This window comes from Babylonia areolata, chromosome 13 (assembly GCF_041734735.1).
Source record: "Babylonia areolata isolate BAREFJ2019XMU chromosome 13, ASM4173473v1, whole genome shotgun sequence".
Lineage (NCBI taxonomy): Eukaryota > Metazoa > Mollusca > Gastropoda > Neogastropoda > Buccinidae > Babylonia > Babylonia areolata.
In genome coordinates this window covers 19136849-19161645 of record NC_134888.1, presented here as the reverse complement: position 1 = coordinate 19161645, position 24797 = coordinate 19136849, and the positions used below count along the sequence as shown (strand labels likewise).

Sequence of the window (24797 nt, the reverse complement as noted above, 5' to 3'; positions counted from 1 at the left end):
AGACAAGATCCAGCAGTGGGATATACTTCTACTTTTCATTCATTTTCTTGTATTTTAAAAACTTAAATTCTCATATTTAATTTTATGTCAATGTTTTACACAAATCTGGAGTGGGCTCTCAAGGCCTGAACAGCACCTTTGGTTCAAGCAAAGGTTAGGCATCTGTTCCCTTTCTATCTTTTCTGCTGTTGTTGTTGTTTTTCCAAAGCAGATGGGTTGTAGTGTATAATTTTGTGATCATATATCAGTCTGCATGCTTTGACGCCTCCTTGAGCCTAAAGCTGAAAGACAAGATCTGATGGACGTGTTTTCACCTGATGGAGAAAGTTTATAAAAACTGTGGGTTGTAAAATAAGACTCGTTTTTGATAAAAGGTGTCCAACGTTTCAGACGATAGGTCTGTCTTCAGGGACTGTGTTAGGTGGAAGTGACAGTAGAGGTAAAAGGAAAGCTTAAGAAGTTTGTGAGAAGATGCCACTGGTCACTCTCGTGTTGAGGTCCTCTGGGTGGAGTGTGCCAAGGCAGGTGATTATGTCTGACTTTATGTGTTTTTTGTATGTTCTGTCCAGTTGGTTCTGCCATGCAGCAGCAATCTTGACATGGGTGAGACTGTGGTGGGTGCTGTTGAATGTTGACGGATGGTGTCATTATAGTTCAGCCTAATTGATCGTAGGTGTTCTGTAAAGCGGTCATTCAAGATGCGGCCAGTTTCGCCCACATATAAGTTGTCACACAGGGTGTAGGTCAGGATATATACTATTGTTATAGTGTGCCAGCAGTGTCACCCCCACCACCCACACTCTGTCCCCTTCCCCCCCCCCATCCCTTCACCCCCCCTCCCCCTCCTTCTTACCTCCCTTTCCGCTCCGTCCAAAGTCCAGTCTTTGAGGTTGTGCCGACACCACGCCACCTTCCCTCCTTCCACCCCCCACGCCCCTCCTCACCCAAGTCCCTAGTCAGCGCCTTTGGTCCGCGACACCGCATCACCAGTCCCAGCTGTAAGAACACGTGCAGTTGTGCGAGGTCTGCCGCAATCCCCGCGCTCAGCGGAACATCCCCGTGTGGCGGCCTGTCTTTCAAGTAGTTCCCCATCTCCCCTTACACGAACGCAGCTGACGTAGATGGCGGGACTTCGGAACTTAAGCTAGGGAGAATTTATGCTAATACGAACTTTGATCATGCCGGCTAACAGGCCGAGAGTTGTATTGTCCTGTCTCCCCAATCTCTTTGTGACGTAAACGGGTGAACTTGTCGTCATAGAATGTGTATAGCCAAGTGGGTAGAATTGTAGCAAATCAGATCAATCTGTTGAATTGGACGAATTGGGATTAAGCAGTGAATCTGTCAGTCATTCACATAGCATCACTATGACAAGCAAAGATTGGTTATTTCAGTTCAACTAGTTGGGGGGAGTGAGTGTTGTAGCTTGCATTAGTATGCACAGTATGTTGTGGGAAGGGATAAAACCAGTCAGCACAGCCAGTTCTTAGCTGTCTCCCAGACCGACTGACACAGGCTGACTGACTGATCAGTGATGTGAGGAGCAAGGGAATTCCTGTTGGGCTGTGAGTACACAACTTGTAATGGTTTTATGCTATGTTGATAACTTAGTTGTGTTGGGAAACTATGTTTTATGTCAGTGGACAGCCAGTTTAAGTTGATCTTGTGGCTTGTGGAAAGAAAAGTGGTTAATGTGTGAAAGCTACCCACTGAGAGAAGTACTGGCCTAAATCTTTTGAGCCCCCCCCCCCCCATTTGGTTACAGATATCTTGTTCTGCATTTTTGATGTATTACTTACTTGTTTTGTATACAGTAGGTGGTGTTGGTTCAGTGTGAACTGAACAGATCTATAGACTAACACATTGTCAGTGTGGGTTGAGGGTTTTTCATGTGTGTGTGTGTGCACATGGGGGTAACAGCAAGTGTTGTGGAACACATGTTTGATTTGTTGGTAGTTGTGGTAACATGTGTAGGAGTTGTGTTGTGTGTCAGTGGTTTACTTTGTCAAAGTGGGAAGGAACATTGTAATATGATTAATGAGTTGATAAACTAGGAGAGCACTGAGGGTCAGTGCTATGTTGTTGCACATTGCTGTTTACCAGAGATATGTTGGAAGTAATGATTTCCTTACATGTACTTGTGTCGGTGGTATACCTTGTGAAGACAAAGAGATTTGTTTGGTAATGGTAACACACAGTTTAACTGAATGATGGGTAACATGTGTTGAACACAGGGTTGTATTGGTCAGTGATCTGTTTTGTGAACAGTATGGTATGTCACTGTTGGTGGCAGGTAAGCTTGATGAAGCTTGTTTTACCTCGCCTAAATTTATGTGTGAGAGGAGTGCATACTGGTGAACATGTGATGAAAGGTGCTGAGAGGGTATAGGCCTTTCATGTCAGTGATGTCAGGATATTTTGAGATTTTACCTGACCTGGGTTTTGGTTGTGTGTTTGTGTTCCAGGTGTGCTGCTTTAGGTGTAGGGTGAACTTTTTACTGTGTGCTGCTTGTAGAAGCTGCTTGTAAGTGTTGCTTGTAGTAGGCAGTGTGTGCTGCCTTAGTGTGTGTTGCTTTTGCTAAGTAGGGTGAACTGCTTAGTGTGTGTGCTGTATTGTAAAGTAAACACTCTATAAAAACCACTCCATGTGGCCCTGCTATTGGTGTGAGGAGAGAGTGAGTGAGTGCATCATTAGTTGATTCTATATCCCCCTGCATAACTCCTCTCTCTCTTGGAGTCGAACCACAACACTCTTAAACACTTTTTACACTATATTTGTGGATATGCAGTTGAGTGTAGACTTGACAGAAAACTTCCCCACTGGACTGGTGAATGTTTTGGAAGAGTTGATAAAGGGACGGGTTTTGCATTTAGAGTTGATGCAGGGGTTACAGCCATGTGGTGTGGGGATTTGGGTCCTGGACAGGGATGATCAAACCACTATAGGTTCCGAAGGTTCTGATCCTTCTTGAAAACAACGAGAGGGGGCTTTGAAAAAATGGTACCAAGTTCAGTGTCATGTTGTAGGAGGTTAAAATTTCTAAGGAGGACTTTGAATATCGCATACAGCAAAGTTGTGGGGGTGAAAGGGAAGGACTGCCACTGGACTATCTTCAGAGTCTGTCACCTTGTGCTTCAGGGGTTCCCTGCGAGGAAGTGTACAGGCGCGTTCTAGAGCTTAGGTCAGGAGAGAAACTGGGTATTGCCAGGTAACGAAGAAGGAATACATTTTTCAGCCTGGGTGTCAAAGTCGCTGTGGGGAAGTGTTCTGTCAAGTTTACACTCAACTGCAGATCCACAAATATGGTATATATCCTGACCTGCACCCTGTGTGACAAATTATATGTGGGCGAAACTGGCCGCACCTTAAATGACTGCTTTACAGAACACTTGCGATCAGTTCTTCATTTTATCGTTTTCACCTGACCTTAAAGAGTGAACAAAAAAATCCTTTCTAACCCTTTTCTCTGTCCCCCACCCCGTCCACCGCCCCCCATTCCAGAATATAGTACCATAAGTTGACAAATGTACTAGTGTGTATAATTTTTTTTCTGCTTGCAATGACAAACATTTAAATGGTTCAATCAGTTGTATACAAATATAGGTCTTGTCTTCAGCTCAAAGCCAGTGGTGACAGGGATCGACGCTCACGACTGTGTGAACCACGTGACAAGAACGGAGACGATGCAAGCTCAGTTGAAAGGTCGGGCCGTAACCCCCGCCACCCACACCATGCAGCACGGATCACAGCGACATCTCCTGGTTGGCAAGACCGTGGTGGCACTTGGGGCAGGGGGCGAAAGTAAGCGTCAGCTGTGGACAGACGCTTCAAAGTTTGGTGTCAAGGTAAGCTGACAGCGTCATTATCAGCGTCTATTTATCAGCAGCTTTCCGTCTATCTGAACTTGCGTGATCTCTTCAACTCTGTTCAGTCTGTGGACCGCCTGTTTCACAGTGCGGAAACATCACTTTTTTGAAAAAAAAATATAAACGTTCATCTCCTTGCATTATATTCTGGAAACGTGTCTATACTTCCGCTGCTTGATCTTTCGCCCGCATTTGACACGATCGACCATGATAGCCTGCTTCGTAGGCTCGAGCATGTCTTTGGCATTCGAGGAATGGCTGTATCATGGTTCAGATCATATCTGCCTGATAAAATTCGAACAGTTGTGATGGAAGGCTCGAGGTCAGCACCTTCCTCTCTTTTAAGTATGGCGTTCCACAGGGTTCGGTATTGGAGCCTGTTTTGTTTGTTCTCTACACCTCACTTGACTACATTTTCATAGAACAATCCATCAGTTACCACACATTTGCAGATGACACATAGATGCAGAAATCAGCTCTCACAGAACAAAATATGATTAGAACAGTCATATCAGACATGCATTTTACGAGTTAAAACCTTGAAGAGAACAAACAAATAAATCTATGACATGAGTAATTTGTGGCAGTGGAACATCAATACATTCAAACCAACAAAGAGGACGGGACTGGGTCAACCTCACAGGAATTTGGACAAGCGCTCAAACACATTTCTTCACAAACTCCTCAGTAACCGGTTGGAAACGATGCAAGACAGGAACTGTTAACTTTAGAATTCTAACCAGTGCACACAGTGTTTGTCTTTACCTTACTTTTTTTTTTATCCATGAGACAGCTTTGGAAGGTGGCTTGGCTATAAAAAGCAACGCTAATTATCTTGTTGAACACAGCTAGTTCTAGTGGAGTCCAATCCCCAGCATCCGTCCAGATCTGTGGTAGACACGTTCCTTCACGTGGACTACCGGGACCACACGAAAGACGTTCAGCACGCCAACACCGTCGTCCACCTGCTGCGGGAACACCTGCCAGACTGTGAGGTAGCTGGCTGCTTCACCTGGCTGGAGGACTGCGTGCCGTTAGCAGCACACGTTGGTCGGGCTCTGGGCGTGCAGCACGCCATGTCTGTTGAAGCTGCCTGGAACGCCAAGTCCAAGGAGATGACTCACACTGTGCTGAGTCAGCAGGGGGCGGAATCCTCTCCATGTCTGCCTCCTGCTTTGTATGCCAGCCCTGTAGCCAAGGTGAAGACGGTGCAGGAGGTGGCTGAGGCTTTGGAGAAGGTAAGAAAGTGAGCTTGTGGAAAAGAGAAGAGATGAAGGTGGGTTGTGGGACTCGTCTATCCAAGTGGTGAGTTGGTGAGTCCTTTTTTTTTGGTCTTTGAATAACACCACATCTCAGCAACGTAACACCCAGCATGACTCTGACGACCATTTCCTTGCTGATAAATCGCAATTTACTTATTCAGCAAACTTAGTTATTTATCATGAATTCAACTTCATTTCTATTTATCTGCTTTCTTGGTGTAAATATTCTCTCTCTACAGGAGTTCAAACCCAGAGGAACAGCTATTTTTCAACATGCTCGTTTCATTGTGACATTATTTTGTCATGCAGCCCTTATAGTTTCTATAATGCGATTTTTTTTTCATTATCTGGACGTAAAATGCCTGTGAATGCCAAACTGTATGAATAACATTGGAAGGTTTCATTCAAATCAGCCTGCCTCCAGTCCCTAAAGAATTTGATCTGAATGTTCAGATTCCTCTGCCTGCCGTGATGAAGCTGGAGTTTGGCTGCTTTGCTGTGGGTGTTAAACTCGTCCACAGCATCAAGGAAGCTGAGCAGCATATGGAGATTTTACAGAAGGTCATGCAGAACGGTGTGGACATTCCTGGGATGGGTCATGGGCCTGGGGAGTCAATGATCTTGATGCCTCGCCTTCTGGGCACAGAGCATTGCGTGGACATTGCGCTGTATGAGGATGAGGTGGTGGCTGCTTTCATCAAAGACAAGAGCGTGACTCGTCTTCCAGTCTTCAGTGAGACAGCCACCGTCATGCCGTCCTTGCTCTCGAAAGGTAAAGCCAGTTTCACAGTAAATGGTTTCTTTCTTTAACACACATGATAGTTTATGAGGGACATGAGCAACTATAACAACTCTCCCGTGGCATCTCTTTCCTCAGTATTGTCGGGAAGCGCTTTGCTCGAGTCGCACTGAAGAAGCTCCATGTACTACCCAGAAACGCAGAGTGGTTTACAAGCCAACAGGTCCACCATCGACATGTTTTTCTCTCTCAGACAGCTGTGGGGAAAATGCAGTGAACAAAGGCAGCAACTGTTCACAGCCTTCATATATCTCAGCAGGGACAAAATCCCCCAAGTCCTCCCCAAGACTGGGTGAAGGTGGCAGAATGGTTAAGACGCTCACCTTCCAGTATATTGTCCGTGAGGGTGTGGGTTCCACTCCCGCTGTCGCCCTCTCTCCCAAATTAACTTGATTTGTTTGATCCAGCATAGAATGTGTGTGTGTGTGTGTGTGTGTGTGTGTGTGTGTGTGTGTGTGTGTGTGTGTGTGTGTGTGTGTGTGTGTGTGTGTGTGTGTGTGTGTGTGTGTGTGTGTGTGTGTGTGTGTGTGTTGGTTGGTCATTGATTCAAAATCTGATCACTAAAGTGATCTTAACTGAAAAGTGTGTGCAGTGTGTGTATGTGTATGAGAACGTGCTCGAACTGTATACAAATTACATATTTAGCGAGAAATAGAAAATTAGAAGGAAATGTGGTGGATGGAAACAAAGTAAGGGAATGGAATCAGTTAACCATAAAATCAACTGACCAATAATATCAGATTATAGTCAAATGTCAGAATACGTACAGGCAAATAGGTATTGGTCATTTAGATAGATTAACAAAAACAACAACAAACCCACAAAGAAACAACAACAACAACAACAACAACAAAACAACCAAATAACAAAAAATCCACATAAAAAACGATATCCAAAAAATCGTAAGTTGACGATGAAGAGTTGCTGGAAAGTAGAGGAATAAAGGGGTTTTTTTGTTTTGTTTTTTTTTTAACACAAGAAAGACTATACGAATTTGTTATTTTCTGTCCACATTGACATACAATATTATTCCTGGTATATTCTGTTTTGAAGGCGTCAATATTCCATCTATACATAAGAGTGTATTTCTTTGCTGACGTTGAACTGCATGTTTACTGTGGTTATGTCAGACTTTGATTATTTTCATGTTTTAAGGTTATATTTGAATATATCCCAAACAAAGAAGAAGAAAAAAGGAATCTGCAGTTTTACCTGGGGAAAGCTTACTAGGTAATTCAAAGCCATCAGGATTGCCAAAAGTTCAGCAGTAAAACTTGATTTATTTGATCCAGTGTGTGTGTGTGTGTGTGTGTGTGTGTGTGTGTGTGTGTGTGTGTGTGTGTGTGTGTGTGTATTTTACAGAACAACAGCAGCAACTGATCAGGGCAGCGGCCTCTTGCTGTCGGGGCCTGGGCTTACACACTGGGGTCTACAACGTGGATATAATGATGACGTCACTTGGCCCACGCCTCCTTGAAGTGAACGCACGCATGGGAGGTTACTACCTGCGCCAGTGGATACGTCTGATCTACAACGTGGACCTCTTCCATCTGACGCTGATGTGTGCCTGTGGCATTCGTCCTGTGCTGTCAGGAAGCAGCTGCCTTGAAGAGCACCAGGAAGACAGTGATCAATCCGCTGACATAACGCAAGAAAATGGCAAGGACTCTGACAGAGGGTACATTATGGGAATCATGCTGTACCCTTCTCGCCACGCTCAAGCCCTGGCCACCACAGCTTCACCAAAAGAGCTTCAGCTCTTGGACCAGGAAGGCCAAGTCATCTTTTTTCAGCTCGATGCTGACATGACCTCAGATGCCAGTTCTTTCGAGAAGCCTTTTGGCAACCTGGCTGTACGAGCTTCAAGTGTTGCTGAAGCCAAAAGCAAGCTGGTCAGTGTCTGTACCAAGCTGGGGCTGGAAACTGAGGAGTCTGTTCTTGAGGTCCTGTCGGCTTTTGTGTAGCCTTCGTAACAAACTGCACTGTTTTTCGCGATCGAAGAGCAAGATCCACTTCAATGGTTGTATTCTTTGTCACAAGCAATGGGCTTTCATAACAAAACCTCGAGATGAACTTGGTGCAGATTTGGGCCAGCCTCAGTTCTCACTTTTTCAGTTAACCCAGTTTGATAGTTCACACCTGATACTCTGGACCTTCGTGAACAAATAGTACTGAAATCGGGACTTGACATCCAGTCACCGAACTGTGTAGATGCACACTGTTGGTCGCTCGTCTGCAATCTATTGTTTTCAGAGTTCCATGTGGATTTTTGACAACAACTTCTGTTGTTTTCAAAATATAACTGACGAAAAACGAGGTGAAAAGTATATATATATATATATATATATATATATATATATATATATATATATATAAACATTAAATCCAGGCTCAGATGTCTTTAAAAAAAAACCTCATAATGTAACGGAGAACACACCAAAACAGTCTTGGTTAATCTTTTAACTTTCAAAACTGTATTTGTGTTTGGGGTGGGGTGGTGGTTTTAAAAGCTCTCATTTATGCCCATGTTGGTTCAATGTACCTCCAAAAGGAAAGCTGGTTTACACAGCAAGCGACAGCTGTTCTCACTTATGAAATTCTCATAGGGCTTGCTACTCGCTTTTGTTTGCGAAGCAGAGAGAAACCACAACTCAAGCAAGGAGAGAAATTTCCAGTTGCTCGGCAGGGAGTATTTTCAATAGAAAAAATGTCTCTCAATAACCAACTTGAGCAGAACACGGAAAGTAAAAACCAGGCATATAGATAAAACAAACGTTCTAAAATTGTCTTAAAACCAACATTTAGAAACGACAAGACACGTCCTATGGGGGCCAGTTACAAGGGATAAAAATCCACAGGAGACTAAAATTCATATAATATATACATATTTGTAGCTTATTTCGTTTTATCACAACAGATTTCTCTGTGTGAAATTCGGGCTGCTCTGTCCAGGGAGAGCCCGTCACTACACTACATCGCCACCCATTTTTTGTATTGTTTCCTGCGTGCGGTTTTATTTGTTTTCCCTATCGAAGTGGATTTTTCTACAGAATTTTGCCAGGAACAACCCTTTTGTTGCCGTGGTTCTTTTACGTGCGCTAAGTGCATGCTGCACACAGAACCTCGGTTTATCGTCTCATCCGAATGACTAGCGTCCAGACCACCACTCAAGGTCTAGTGGAGGGGGAGAAAATAACGGCGGCTGAGCCGTGATTCGAACCAGCGCGCTCAGATTCTCTCGCTTCCTAGGCGGACGCGTTACCTCTAGGCCATCACTGCATTTATGTCTGTCTGTCTAAAAAACAAAACAATTTTATGTAAGTTATCCGCTCTTTGGGCTGATCTTTTTCGCAGCCAGTGTTCTTTACCCCTGTGACGACCATCTTGTGTCATGACTGAGCATGAAAAACGGGCAGCTACAGTGCGACATTTAGTGTGTTTGGAGCAGTGGACAGTTCACGTTTCTTTAATGCATTAGTGTTTAAAATGCAACTACTTTGTCAGTTGACACCAAATTAGGCATAAAAATAGGAAAAATTCAGTTCTTTCCAGTCATCTTGTTTAAAACAATATTGCACCTCTGGGATGGGCACAAAAAAAAAAGAAAAAAAAGAAAAAAGAAAGAAAAAGGAAGCCTAATTATATGCAAACTGCATTTACTGTTATATTTATATTTTTTGTATTCTCTAAACTTGGCACTTTGATCTAATATTCTGATCCAACAACAAGAGCAGTCATTATTATCATTTTTTGTTCAAACAGGAACTTGTTTTGCTAAACATGGAAGTTTTATTTATTTTGCAAACGTTTTGATGCAGATAGTAAAAAAGGGAAATTACTCTGTAATTAATGCTAGGGGACTTAATTCGCTTTAAACTGATCTTTCTCATCTTAAACATTACATTTTGAAATTAAACACAATACATAAAAAGCTTTGATTTTTTTTTTTTTTTTTTTTTTTTTTAGTGTATCACAAGTGAGTTTTGAAGGCCTTGCCTCTCTTGTTTTTAAAGCTTTTTTAGTTCAAGGTCGAGGTGGACACATTTTCGGCATCAGATGTCGATAATTAAGATTGCAATGTTATAACAAGTGAAAGGCATTATACTTTGCATCAGTATAGAATTATGAACACTTTCCTTAAGTAATGTGCGTCAAGCAACATAATGGTAGAAGGAAATAATCTTGATGTCCGTATGTGGAGCATCATACAACATAGTATCAACCATAACATCTAGTTAGCCAGATACAAAGACATTACCATGATACTGTCATGATAAACATTATCAATACACATGATTCATGCACATAAATACACTTACATATACATTTACATACTCGGATACATACACATATTTCTGCACTTCAAGTATTATCATTGAGCTTTCATTATTTCTGCATTAAATTTTGATTTTTCATCATATTTTATCATGGGTCATTGCTTTCAAGAAGTATTACAAACGGACACCATTTTCTAGTAAAGACCATATTTAACATTTCCACTGAATGCACAGACCTTAAAAATGTTCTGCTTTATAGCTATTTCTTACATTATTCATGAAGTGCTTTGTAGGCTTACATGGTTTCACTTTGTTTATTCTGCATTCACAGACAAAAATTAATATTTTGCAAAAGGAATGAGATAGTTGAATATTTCATCTGGGTGGGGTTTTTTTTTTTTTTTTTTTTTTTTAAATTCTTATATTATCTTCGTTTTATTATCATTATTATTTTATAACATCATCATTTCCAAAGAGTATTAATTCTCTGACTTAACATTTGAGCAATTACCACATATTTACCTCAAAACTTTCTCCAGTTCCACCCCCCCCCAAAGCACAACTGAACAAGTCAATGCGTGTTGTTGCCTTTTTGTTGCTTCTTTGGGGTTGGGGTTGTGTCAGTAAAGGTTGTTTTTTTATGTTGTGTTGGGGTTTTGTGTGATGCACATCTCGCTGGTTGCTTATTTGTTGATTCATACTTTTCAACGGGTTTTACTATGCTGTTATGTGTAAATTCTATGCATAGTTGTTTTGTAAAACATTATTCCTTTTCTATATATACATATATATATATATATATGCATTTAACTTAGATCTCAATTTAACTTTGGTCATAACATTATGCGGGTTCCATGTGATACATTTTTACTGGTGGTTTATTTGTTGTTTTACACTTTTCATCTGGTTTTATAGTGTGATGTGTATTATTTCATGCATAATTCTTTTGTACGACATTGTTGCTTTAATAAATCTTCAACTTTGAGAATTCTAATACATATGTCTTCAAGTAATCTGCTTTGAGCCTTCAGGTTATTAAGCGAAAGCGCAATATGATTAAAATCCATCAATATAATTCACGGTATTGTTAATCAAAGTGAAAAAGTAAAGAACATTTCCTGTAAAATGCGTGTGTGTTTCTTTCTGTTGTTTAACAAATAGTAAAGAGTGGTGACTCTCTCCATACGCAATGCACACAACTCAAAGTCAATGCTGATAACGGTACCATTTCAGCTAGCACACAGGTAAATAAAAGGTACATTGGAACAAACCCAGACACTTCCCCGAAAAGGAAGCGCTTATACCGTTCATTTGACATGTGCACACAGCAGCAATGACAGAAGAAAATGTGCAAACACAAATTAGCTTTTATTCAAGACTGGCATAGCCTCTTTAAGCTTGAGCAAAGCCACACAGAACACACTGACAATACAGAACAAACACATGGTTGTCTCGGTGGTTTTTTCAACTTGAAATTAATATAAACAATGAGGCCAGGAAATCAAACGATCAACAAATAGTAAAGAGTGGTGACTCTCTCCATACACAAGGCACACAACTTCAAGTCAATGCTGCTAACGCTACCAATTCAGCTAGCACACAGGTAAATAAAAGGTACATTGTATTTTTTTTTATTATTATTATTTTTTTATTTACCTGTGTAAGAGCTGTCACCGCTCTTTAATCGTTTGATCTCCTGGCCTCATTGTTTATTAATTTCTTTTTGTTGTTCTCTCTCTCTCTCTCTCTCTCTCTCTCTCTCTCTCTCTCTGTGTGTGTGTGTGTGTGTGTGTGTGTGTGTGTGTGTGTGTGTGTGTTTGATGTGTGTGTGTGTTTGATGAATAAAAACCGTGTCATAACTGGTTTCAATTGTCTGGAAAAATTTTGATCCAGATTCGATGGTGTACAAGTTGTGATCGTCTTTTGAACTTTAGTGAGCTGACACAGTACTAAGTAGTCCAGTGATGCACTCCCCCTCCCACTCATTCATTTACGCTGACACACCACTCCACACTCATTCATTCACATTGACGCACCTCCCCCCACTCATTCACTCACACTGACGCCCCCCTCCCCCCGCCCCCTCTTCCCCACTCATTCACCTACACTGACGCACCTCTCCACACTAATTCATTCACACCCACGCACCCCCCCCCCCACCTCCACTCATTCACTCACACTGACGCACTACCCACCCACCCGCACTCATTCACTCACATTGACGCACCCCCACACTCATTCACTCACACTGACGCACCTCCACTCATTCACTCACACTGACGCACTCCTCCTCTCATTCACTCAAACTGACGCACCCCCACTCACATTCACTCACACTGACGCACCCCCCACACTCATTCCCTCACACTGACGCACCCCCACTCACATTCACTCACACTGACGCACCCCCACACTCATTCCCTCACACTGACGCACACCCCACACTCATTCCCTCACACTGACGCACACCCCATCACTCATCCACTCACACTGACGCACACCCCACACTCATTCACTCATACTGACGCACTCCTCCTCTCATTCACTCAAACTGACGCACCCCCACTCACATTCACTCACACTGACGCACCCCCACACTCATTCACTCACACTGACGCACCCCCACTCTCATCCACTCGCACTGACGCACCCCTTACACCCATTCACCTACACTGACGAACCTCCACACTCATTCCCTCACACTGACGCACCCCTTACACTCATTCACTCACGCTGACGCACCCCACTCTCATTCACTCACACTGACGCACCCCCACTCATTCACTCACACTGACGCACACCCCAGACTCATTCACTCATACTGACGCACCCCCACTTATTCACCCATACTGACCCCCCCCCCCCCCAATTCACTCATGACGCACCCTCCTCTCATTCACTCACACTGACGCATCCCCCCCGACCTCTACTCATTCACTCACACTGACGCAACCCCACTCATTCACTCACGCTGACGCACCCCCACTCATTCACTCACACTGACGCACCCCCTACACTCATTCACTCATACTGACGCACCCCCAACTCATTCACTCATACTGACGCACCCCCACTCATTCACTCATACTGACGCAACTCCAATCACTCATTCACTCACACTGACGCACCCCCCTCTCTCAATCACACTGACCCCCTCCACCCCCACCACCGCCCCCCCACCCACCCACCCCCAGTCCCTCCTACTCATTCACTCACACTGACGAATCCGGGGCGCACACAAGTTTCGAACTCAAACCTTCTGATTGCCAACTATAGGCACTCAACTAACTCCACCACCCTGCGACCGGAAAGGAACAACAAAAACCAAGTTAAAAATAATCATTAACTGTTTTCAGAGTGCATGAACTGAAAACCTAAACTTCAAAAACAAGGAGATGACAATGAAGAAGGATGGGAGAGAGAGAGAGAGAGAGGCAGAGACAGACAGACACACACACAACATATGTAACACACACACACACACACACACACACACACACACAGACTCTTTCTTCCCCCCCCCCTCCCCCCTTAACTGTTAACGTATGTAATAACATGGAAGCAGACAACAGATGCCGCATTCAATTTATTGAATTTATTGTTGTACGGGTCAGTTCCGCCTAGCCTCGTTTTGGTTGTTTACCTTCTCAGCTGAGTTGATGTGCTAAAAGTTGCGGAAGGCTTTTGTCTTCATTTAAGTCTGAATGAGCTAGGACACGACTACTATTAAAATATATGTTTGTATGTATGTCATAATGTAGAAACTGCAAAAAAAAACCCCAACTTATTCATAAAAAAGTCATAGGATTGTCAGGGGTTGTAGACACACGGGGCGAAATAGCCGAGTGGTCAAAGCGTTGGACTTTCAATCTGAGGGTCACGGGTTCGAATCACAGTAACGGCGCCTGGTGGGTAAAGGGTGGAGATTTTTCCGATCTCCCAGGTCAACATATGTGCAGACCTGCTAGTGCCTGAACCCCCTTCGTGTGTATACGCACGCAGAAGATCAAATACGCACGATAAAGATCCTGTAACCCATGTCAGTGTTCTATGGGTTATGGAGACAAGAAAATATCCAGCATGCATGAACCACGACAGAGTCATCGGCAAGTCGATGTTGGTCGTGTTACGGAAAGAAGAAGAAGAAGAAGAAGACATGTTCAGTAAAAAAATAAAAAAAAAGAGATGAGGACAGAGGGAAGGAGAAAGGGAGGGGCAGGCACTGACCGAACAGAAAGCCCATAGTAAGCCACCTGTGAAAGAGGAAGCACAGAAGAAGTTGATGCCGTGTTTTCAGATGTGCTGAAGTTTGTGTGACGGAATTCCAATGGTTATGAACATTGACAGACAGACAGAAGCACACAGAGGATAAGACTCACACACACACACACACACACACACACACATAGAGAGAGAGAGAGAGAGAGAGAGAGCACACCACTCTAGTAAAGATCTATTCTGCACACGTTCACAACTTCGTGTCTTTCCTACCTTTCCACATTGGCACGAACAGAAAACACTCTTCATTTATGCATGCATCATTCAAATTTTATTTGCTCTGTCTCCATTGAGTACTGACAAACTTAACAAACACAATTCCTGCACAATACTTTTGGTACGTGTTACACAAAGGACACACTGTGTTCTGCATGCACATAAAGAAACAAAAGCACATAAAGACACAAAGCAGCAAATCTCTTTTAAATAAATGCAAGTTGAGAAGAAGGGGGAGTCATCTTCAATATTCATTACAGTTATCACATAAGCATCTGAAAATGAAAGATGGATTTTGTTTCATTAGTCTCTTGTAATGAATGAAGAAGTAAAACAAAAAGAAAAAAAAGCAGCAAAGAAAAACAAAACAGAAAAAAAGAAAGGAAGAAAGCTGGTATTTGTTTTGTTGTTGATATTTTTTTTTATTCAGAAGTGCATTACTGACTGAACTCATAGATAGCAGAGAGGGGGGTATGGTACAGAGATTAGGACATAATTATCACATATTCTTCTCTAAAAGCAGAACTAATGTCATTTTACACCACTGCATTCTGTTGTGACAATACCAATTCATTTCCCTTTCCATGCCACGAAGTAACAGATTGTAACACAAGGTTAGCCACAATTTTTTTTTAAATAATTTTTTATATATACAATTACATTTAGACAGTACATGTACAATCAACCACAAAATTATTGTCTGTTCTTTGTTCTGTTTCCTTTGTCTACTCATTAAACTGATGGAAAGCTCAGTTTAGATCAGTTGCTCAAGGAGGCGTCACTGTGTTCAGACAAATCTTTTCATGCTACACCACATCTGCTAAGCAGATGCCTGATCAACACCGTAATTGAATGTGCTTCATCAGGCCTTGAGGAAAACAAAACAAAACAAACAAAAAAAAAAGGATAATAAAATGAAATACAATAAATACATATACATATAAATAAATAACCAAACAAATAAATAAATGAATAAAGGAAAAAAAATGTATACTGATGAAAAATTATAACAAATAAAACAAAACAAGAGACGCACAGTTAGATACAGAAGTTAAACAGAAAAAAATCAGACACAAAACTTACACAGAAAATATCAATTTACAAAAGTGTACAAGCTGATTAAAAGAAAATGTAAACTGTACATGTACAAAGAAAATTTATGGGAACATGATCTGCTCACATCATTTACCAGATATTCATATACAAACATGGCAACCCCACCCCCACCCCCGCCCCCCACTCCCCTCCCCCCAAAAAACTAACCAAAAACCCCCTGCATCAGTCAATAGACTGAAAATGTACAATCTTCCATGTCCACTTACACATTATTAACATCATCACAACAAGCACTCCAGGCTTTCTTAGTAAGAACCCCCCCCCCACCCCCACACACCCACCCCCCACCCCTCCCCCAGAGCCCCCCTCCCCCCAAGAAAAACCCACAACCCTCCCCCACCCCAATTAAAAAAAAAACCCACAAAAAACCCACACACACAAAAAAACACACCACTTGTTAGATAAAAGAAAAATGTATATATATATATCTCTGTACTCTTTGACATTTCCTTTTCATATCCTCTTCTGTCCACTTCTCTCTTGCCACAAGAAATGAAAGACTGAAAAGTGAAAATGAAATGAAAGCTGAGCAAGATATAAAAACCATAACATTTAATCTGTTTTCCTGGAATTCCATACTCTTCTCACTCCCACCACCCTTTCCCTGTAACAAACCCTGACAAGTACCTGATAAAGAATGAGAAGTATCATGCTAAAAACAACAAAATGCAACAACAAAACACACACACACACACACACACACACACACATATATATATATATATATAGAGAGAGAGAGAGAGAGAGAGAGAGAGAGAGAATAATTATGAGTTAACTCATTTTCATTTCTTCCCAGCAAGAAGAATAATTGTTCCATCATCACATTCAATTTACTATGTACTTTTTTCAGTGTCTTTATTTCTGCAAGGCTACATTTACCATGTTCTCATGATAAGAAAATAATTCTTATAGAAATAATGACATACAAGAAATTATACAGAGAAAAAAAAAATCCATACCAGCCTCTCCTACTCCCCCCCCCCCCAACCCCCCCGCCTCCCCAGACCCCTTGGAAAAACCCCCCAATCAAAACACTCCTGTGTGAGAGCGTGTATGTGTGTGTGTGTGTGTGTGTGTGTGTGCGGGCGCACATATGCGTGCAAGTGTGTTTGTGTATGTCTGTGTGTAAAATGTCTATGGACACTGACATTTCAATAACAATTACTGGTTCCAAAAGAGATAAAATTCTGTTCTGTCTGATATTAGAATCAATACTTCATGTATACAGAATTCTTCCTAATCACGCCCTCCTTCTCCCCGAGGAAGAAAAAAGAGAAGATTTTTAACCATGATTTGACTGAAGAAAACACCACAAATAACCACAGAAAGCTTACACCACTGGAAGTTTTGCACAATATCATCCATAGGTAATTCTGTGAAGCATCTGACACCAGAGTGATTCAATTACAACTGATATATATATATATATATAAAGTACATAGCTGTCAAAGAAAGCAAACTATCACATTCAAACAATCACATGCATTCCAGGGCAGTTTACACAATCAAGCAATAGTTTTTGTTCCAGGGTAATTTACACATTCAAGCAATCATGAGTTCTATGGCAATCGACAATGAGTTCACATACAATAAATCATAGTTACAAACAAATGAATAACCAAAAATCAATGTGCTTTATAAAAAAAAAAGTCACATACAAAAAATCATAGTGATGAATAAATAAATAACCAAAAATCATAGTGATGAATAAATAAATAACCAAAAGTCAATGTGTTAAAAAAAAAAAAATCTATGCACTAAATCAATAAGCTAATTAAATGGAAAAAAATCAATGTGTTTCACAAAACGAAAATGCACGAAATCACAATCTTAATCAAACACACTGACCAATCTTGACACCACTTCTACACAAATCTTCTTTCCTCTGCCTGGGACCATGTACCAAAGTCTGTGGGTATGACTAAGACAGTTTTTTCCTCTGAAATCGTAAACCATCTCTTCCAGATATTGCGGGTCATTTTTTCAAAGCAGCGATGCCGAGGCTGACCAGACCTCCCAGAACCACCGCAGCACCGCCAACAATGGCCATTCCCATCAGTCCATCTGCACACAGTTTCAGTCACAAGTTCTGTGAAGACGAGGCCAACACATGTCTTCCTACATCTTAAGATCATCTTCCCCAAATTCAGAATGTTAGCACTTGAATTAAAATATGTAAATGATTTGGTGAAGGTCTAGACTGCCTTTCCACTGCCTTTCATGCACATTAAAGGTGGTAGAAGAAGTCAGACCCTGTACCAGAAAATCAACATCACATGTTTCTGACAGGAATTCCTTATGTGAGACTGCCCCACACTGTGTTTTGAACTGCTGTCCAGACCACACGACAGCGAGTAAATGACAATGAAACATGCCTTGTACAATTTTGCAAAAAAACTTGCACACTGGATGTCTTCTTTGTCAGTTAACAGCATAGTCACCTCAGTGTCTGACAACAACAGCAACAGCAGAAAAAACAAAACAAAAAGCAAATAACTTTCAAAAAGTTACACGCTCATGCTAATCCAGGCACGTTTTTTAACATAAACACATAAAAAAAGTGCAAACAGAATAAATGCTTCTTTTACAATGTCATTAGACTGAAAAAGATAATTTTGCTATGAGTTTGATATAACTGAGTATAAAAACTGCTTGATTGAAATCCCCCTGGACTAATGATTCTCGCAAAAGCGCTGTTTCGGTTTTAATTCTTTATTCATTAAAATTTTGTTTTTTTATGGTTGACAGATTCCTTTTTCACAGCTCATACATTTAGTTTGTATTCTGAAAATCTGAAACTGAAAACAAAATGCGTCTATCTTTACCATGTATCCTTGAGGCAAAAAAAAAAAAAAAATTGAAATGCCAAGCAGAAATAGTGTGTTGTAACTGCAGTCTGTATGTCAACCCATTACTGTGTCATCAAGTCCCACTAGTATGCTGAATGCTCTGATAATTCTTTTTTCTTTCTTTATCTTTCTTCCCACACATTTGTGTATTCTTACCTAGACCCCTTTTCCCTTCTCTCTATATAGGCATGTAAATGTGATTACTTTCTGTATCATATATTTGAACTGAATAAAACAAGTCTTTTAAATCAAAGAAGAAGATGAAGAAAAATCAAAAAGTTTTTATCCCACAAAAGTGATTAGGAAAGGAATGAAATAATCTAACAATCAATAATTTTCTCCATCAAACAAATATACAATGTCAATTTCATACCAAAAAAATTCAAACAAACCAGGAACAGAAAAAAACATGCAACGAAAATAATCTTGCTTCCAAAACAAATAAATCTGTGAAACAAGACTAATGCTGCAAACAAAACAAGCAGAACTGAAGGAAGTGCGCTAAACTATTCCTAACTGCTGAAATTTGCGGACAATGGGGCACTAATTTTTAAGTGATTTCTGATGGCTGTCACCTTATGCATGGCTGAATCAGTTTCAGCATCCAGCTGTGTGAATGAAACTTGCAGACATGTCTAGAATCATTGTTTCAACACATTCAAAACTGATCAAACACATCTTGACTTCTTCTTCTTCTTTCTTCTTTTCGTTACACGACCAACATTGACTTGCTGATTACTCTGTCACGGTTGATGCATGCTGGGTATTTTCCTGTTTCCATAACCCACCACACTGACATGGATTGCAGGATCTTTAACTTGCGCATCTTATCTTTCGTTTGGGTCTACACACGAATGGGGTTCAGGCGCTAACGGGTCTGCACATATGCTGACCCGGAAGACTGGAAAAATCTCTACCCTTTCACCCACAATGTGTGCCGAATCGGGGACTGAACTCAGGAAACTTGGGTGAGAATCCAGCGCTCCTAACCATTCAGGCCACCATTACTGATTGTCAATGATTTTCTCTTCCGTTCAGTTTGCTCAAGTGTGATCATGATGCCTAAGTGGAGTGATGGTCTCGAGGTTAACGCGTCCGCCTAGGAAGCGAGAGAATCTGAGTGCGCTGGTTCAAATCACGGCTCAGCCGCCGATATTTTCTCCCCCTCCACTAGACCTTGAGTGGTGGTCTGGGCGCTAGTCATTCGGATGAGACGATAAACCGAGGTCCCGTGTGCAGCATGCACTTAGCGCACATAAAAGAACCCACGACAACAAAAAGGTTGTTCCTGGCAAAATTGTGAAGAAAAATCCACTTTGATAGGAAAAACAAATAAAACTGCATGGAGGAAAAAATACAAAAAAATGGGTGGCGCTGTAGTATAGCAACGTGCTCTCCCTGGGGAGAGCAGCCCGAATTTCACACAGAGAAATCTGTTGTGATAAAAAGAAATACAAATACAAATAATACAAAGTGTGAATGCCGTTTGTATCATAATATAATCTAAAGTGCGACTACAAGCGATAAAAATAAACTGCTCTGAGCTGGCAATGAATAAACTGATTGAAAATGAATGAGGAATGGTACAGGAGAAACAGAATCATCAGTTCCTCCACACAAGCTGACAACCCTTTCAAGGCCGATACTGATGATGAAGCATACTACACACCCGCACCCCACCTAAATTCGTACCATGTTTGATACCAAAGAAAGGACAAAGATTTTTTTTCATCCACTGACTTTCACTACTTTCAGCATCAAAATTAGAGATGGATATTTTCTGGCTATGTGCTGATGATGTCTGTAGAGAAACTGCAAACTGAGCATTACATATTCCTTTCCACTCTGTTTTAAAACATGTTCCTGTTTCATATTTTTGACCATTTTATGAGCAACTTCTGGCTTCACATTAACTCAGTATCAGACAATGTCAGGTTTTATGTTGAAGGTTGTAGTCTATTTCAAACTGTGAAAACTTGTGTGCCTTAAACTCCACTGTTCCTTGTGTATAGATGAAATAAATATGCGAAGTACCTTGCAGACCACAAGTACTGTTACTGAAAAACAGCAAAGAAAACTGAAGTAAAAGAAAAAAATCACCAAAAAAGAGCAAAAAAACAACAACAAAAAACAAACAAAGTGTTCCATCAAGCAAAAGAAAGCAGCATGCAAACGGAATCAGCCTGAACAACTGCTGAAAGTGTGAAAAGTGCTCACTCCTATATTGGTCACTTCTTTTTCAGAGCGGCAACTCCAAGACCTATAAGTCCCCCCAGAGCCAAGGCGGCACCGCCCACGATGGCAATGCCCATCAAACCATCTGCAAAATGCAGCAGCGGTCAGTTGCAGTCAGTATTTCACAGAGTTTGTTGGTGTCTCACAGGAAAAGCCTCACTTGTTCAAAAGCATGTGTGCATGTGCGTGCGTGTGTGTGTGTGTGTGTGTGTGTGTGTGTGTGTGTGTGTGTGTGTGTGTGTGTGTGTGTGTGAGAGAGAGAGAGAGAGAGAGAGAGTGTATGTGTATTAGTCATTGATTGAATGTGTATTCACTAAAGTGATATCAGATATTCTGTGTGTGTGTGTGCATGCATGTATGTGCGCATGTGTGTGTGCGTGTGTGCGTATGTGTGTTTGCGCCCAAGAGCACGATGATAATCAATTTTGAATCTATGGGATACCCAGACAGAAACACAGAATGATAAAGCACAGAGTATATTAATCAGTACTTTGAAATAATGGCTGATGATTATCAGACACTTTGAAATTTTGGTTGGCTCAGATACAAGTTCAGACAGAAAACGATAATCAGATACTTAAAAATTTTCAGGGGGGATGAGAACATTTCTGGGGGAGGATGATGCTTCATGCGACATCTATTGATACAGGCACAGAAACACCCAGGACACACCCAGTGCAGCAATAAAAATGCACATTATGTGGTGAGTGATATGCATATGTATGCGCTGGAGACTAACAGCGATGGCTGCACCAAAACAACAACAAATCATACTAAACAACAACAACAAAAATAGCACACACAAAAAAAGCCATTATTGTCATCAATATGGCATTTAGTAGGAGGTGTCCTAAGATCAAATCAAAACAGACACTACTGGACACTACTGAAGTGACTCAGCAGAAGAGCACAGTCTCCTCTGGTGTGTGGCCTCCTAGTGACCTACTAACATTGATGGTTTCTCTGTGGACCATTGATGCTGGGACTGCGACAGATGAACCTGGCTGTGACTGTGTAAGGGGGACTCAGAATGAGTGGTGTGGGAGTCATCCCATTGAAATGGTGCAGATGATGGGGAAAAGAAAAGACCCCAATACCCTCCACTTCCCCCCCCCCCCCCCCCCCCCCCAACCCCCCAAAAAAAAGGACCCCAAAAGATTTAACCAGCCAACATGGCTAAGTGGTTAATGACAAAAACTGACCACTTTAAGGACCTCATAGGAAGCGTATCATTGCGGTATGTTATGCCCAGGACCAGTTTTCTACCCAGACCAGAGTGTTATAGGCTGATACGGGAAGACCAGAACTGTGCAGCTGAGTTCCTTGCACTTCAGAATGGGGTGTAAGGCTGTATAATCTCCAAATGAAACGAGTGTGTGTATGTCCCGTTTGATGCTAGATGCAGAGAAAGTGAGAAAATGAATAATAAATCCTAACCCAGATGTCTTCATTTTCCATAAAGAAGTGGAAGAAGCATCAAAAACCATCTTGGATTAATCTTTAACCTTACAAAAAAAAAAAAAAGAAAAAAAAAAAGGCACTTGAGGCACTTGGTATAGGGTTAGGGTGGGATGGTGGTAGACAGGAGTGGTCCTGCGAGTTTAAAAATCTCTAATCAATGCTAATGATACCCATTTTGTACCTCCAAAGGGGAAGAAGTTTGTAGGAGCAGCAAACAAAAGTTGATTTGCACTGTGTAGAGCTCTTCCAACTTGCTACCTACCCGCTCCTGGCTACAGATTGGAGAGACACTCTCACTCAAGCAAAAAGAAAAAAAACTCCCCACAACTCAGCAGGGACATTTCTTTAGTTAAGAATACGTCTTTCAAAACCTAACACCAAATATATAACTCAAGGAAGCACAGACTACAACCTTGTCCAGCCATGATGTAGGGAAAGTCTAGCTCTTTTTAGAATCTAAGTACACTGCAATGTAGGAAGATACATGAAAACAATCAATGTAAGAAGGAATATAAAAACCAATCACCTTTGCAATGTAGGAAGATACATAAAAACAATCACTGTAAGAAGAAAATATTAAAAAAAAAAATCACCTTTGCAATGTAGGAAGATACATAAAAGCAATCAATGTAAGAAGGAATCTAAAAAACAATCACTTTTACAATGTAGGAAGATACATAAAAAACAATCAATGTAAGAAGAAATATAAAAAGAATCATCTTTGCAATGTAAGAAGAAACAAAGAACAATCACCTGCAAGTAGAGACATAAAAACAATCAATGAAGTCAGAAGAAACATAAACACAGTCACCTTTTTCCATTTTTTTCTTGATGTAGGTGTTCAGATCCCGGGCCTGGTGATTGCCAGGCTCTATCTGCCGCACTGCGTCAATGTACTTCAAAGCTCTTTCGTACTCCTGTCCAGGGATAGAGAATAAACATGTTTTGCATGTGCCTGTTCCTCAGGTCCTACTGATGCAGTAGCACGAGTATCATGGTCAATGCGCTTGATAACATGTTCATGAACACTCACTCTCGAAAGCACACAGAGAGACAAATGCAGATATATGCTGATGCAAACACACACACACACACAAACTTGTACTGTGCAGGTATGTATACAAACACATGTAGCAGTTCTTGTACCACTAATATGCTTCAGATGTCTTCTGAAATCCAGGCACCCATGTGTTCATGCACATATCATTTTTCATAATGCAAGATACAATGTTCTTCAGGGCTCCCTCATACTCCAACACACACACACACACACACACACACACACACATACACACAAACACACACACACACTCACGATTACTCACTCACACATCTAAGAAGAGAGTCACACACATGTACACAACGACAGACACACAGAGTAACAGACAGAAAGACAGACAGACACACTCTCATCATAATTAACACATTCACACATTGCATTCGGCTGCTGACGCAAAATGTACAAGCATGCATACACACAAACACACATATGCATGCACTCACAAGCAGCATATTAATCACTCACACAACCATTTAAATGTTGTTGTACATAGGTACACACACACACAACAACAACAACATTTACTGTCCCACTTGAAATTGAACTTCATCTCCCTATATCCCCATCCCACTTTCTCCTCCCTTTCCCATTATCAAACACACACAGTCACCTGTTCAATAACAAACCATCATCCATCATCTACACACCTACCACGGTACCAGCTCTGTGTTTCCTTACCTTTAACCTGGTGTGACCTACAGCAATGTAGTACAGGTAATCTCTTTTGGACATGTCATCTTTCTGACCTTTCAACAGATCTGAAGATGAAAAAAAAAAGTTTAGTTTTTATTACGAAAAAGATCAAAAAAAGTGAAAAAACACTGCAATCTGGGTATGCGTAAACAGAGTGGATCCGAAGCTGATCATAGTGAGCAAGATTTAGTGTACAGGTGAAGGCAAACACAAATATTTTTTTATACAGCAGGATTTCAGATAAATATGATATGCACATAAATAACAACAAACAAACAACAAAACAATGATCCCTTAAAGCTGAAAACTAAAAAACAAAAACAAAAACAAAAAAAAACATTGGCATCAGGAACCTGAATGTGAGGCGAGGTATTGGAATTTGGATGAAATGTGGTCTGTTACATGGATGAGAAAAGCAATCTTGGTCAAAGAAATCCTCTCGCAGTATCGGTCTTTATAAAGTTATTTTACTTTTATTTTAAATTCTGGTGGACTGTTGTTGTGCTCTATTAATAATGGATTGTATTTTTTTTTCTCAGTAAAGAGTGTCAAAATTTAAACTTTTAGTTTATATATCTGGGTAATTTTTTTTAACTCTAACTCGAAGGTATGTCATTTAAAAAACAACAACAACAAAAACACCCAAAACAAAGGACTTTTAAAACCTGTATGAAATCTGCCACA

General features: G+C 41.1%; 2 protein-coding genes across 3 annotated transcripts in view; one reads left to right on the top strand and one right to left on the bottom strand.

The window, feature by feature from the left end:
- Positions 1-599: 599 nt before the first annotated feature.
- LOC143288713 (carnosine synthase 1-like) lies at positions 600-7892 on the top strand. Its single transcript, XM_076597341.1, has 6 exons — positions 600-603; positions 3140-3209; positions 3618-3846; positions 4716-5105; positions 5583-5901; positions 7318-7892. The coding sequence occupies exons 1-6, from the start codon at positions 600-602 to the stop codon at positions 7890-7892; spliced, it is 1587 nt and encodes a 528-aa protein (XP_076453456.1).
- An 8255-nt stretch (positions 7893-16147) lies between these two features.
- LOC143289126 (mitochondrial fission 1 protein-like) overlaps positions 16148-24797 on the bottom strand; it is a 12356-nt gene continuing 3706 nt past the window's right edge. The window contains exons 3-6 of one of the 2 annotated variants that reach the window (XM_076597995.1): positions 24099-24178; positions 23172-23277; positions 20882-20984; positions 16148-17879 (exon numbers count right to left, since the gene is read on the bottom strand). In XM_076597995.1, coding sequence (XP_076454110.1) covers positions 20893-20984; positions 23172-23277; positions 24099-24178 — 278 coding nt within the window. In that variant the 3' untranslated portion in view covers positions 16148-17879; positions 20882-20892. The remainder of the gene's footprint in view (positions 17880-20881; positions 20985-23171; positions 23278-24098; positions 24179-24797) is intronic. The other variant, XM_076597996.1, reaches the window with a different exon arrangement.

Excerpts from the sequence above, each read along its gene's own strand:
- LOC143288713 (XM_076597341.1), top strand. Across the intron at positions 3,210-3,617 it reads GAGAAACTGGGTATTGCCAG|CTCAAAGCCAGTGGTGACAG; the intron begins GTAACGAAGAAG and ends TCTTGTCTTCAG. Across the intron at positions 3,847-4,715 it reads CTTCAAAGTTTGGTGTCAAG|CTAGTTCTAGTGGAGTCCAA; the intron begins GTAAGCTGACAG and ends TGTTGAACACAG.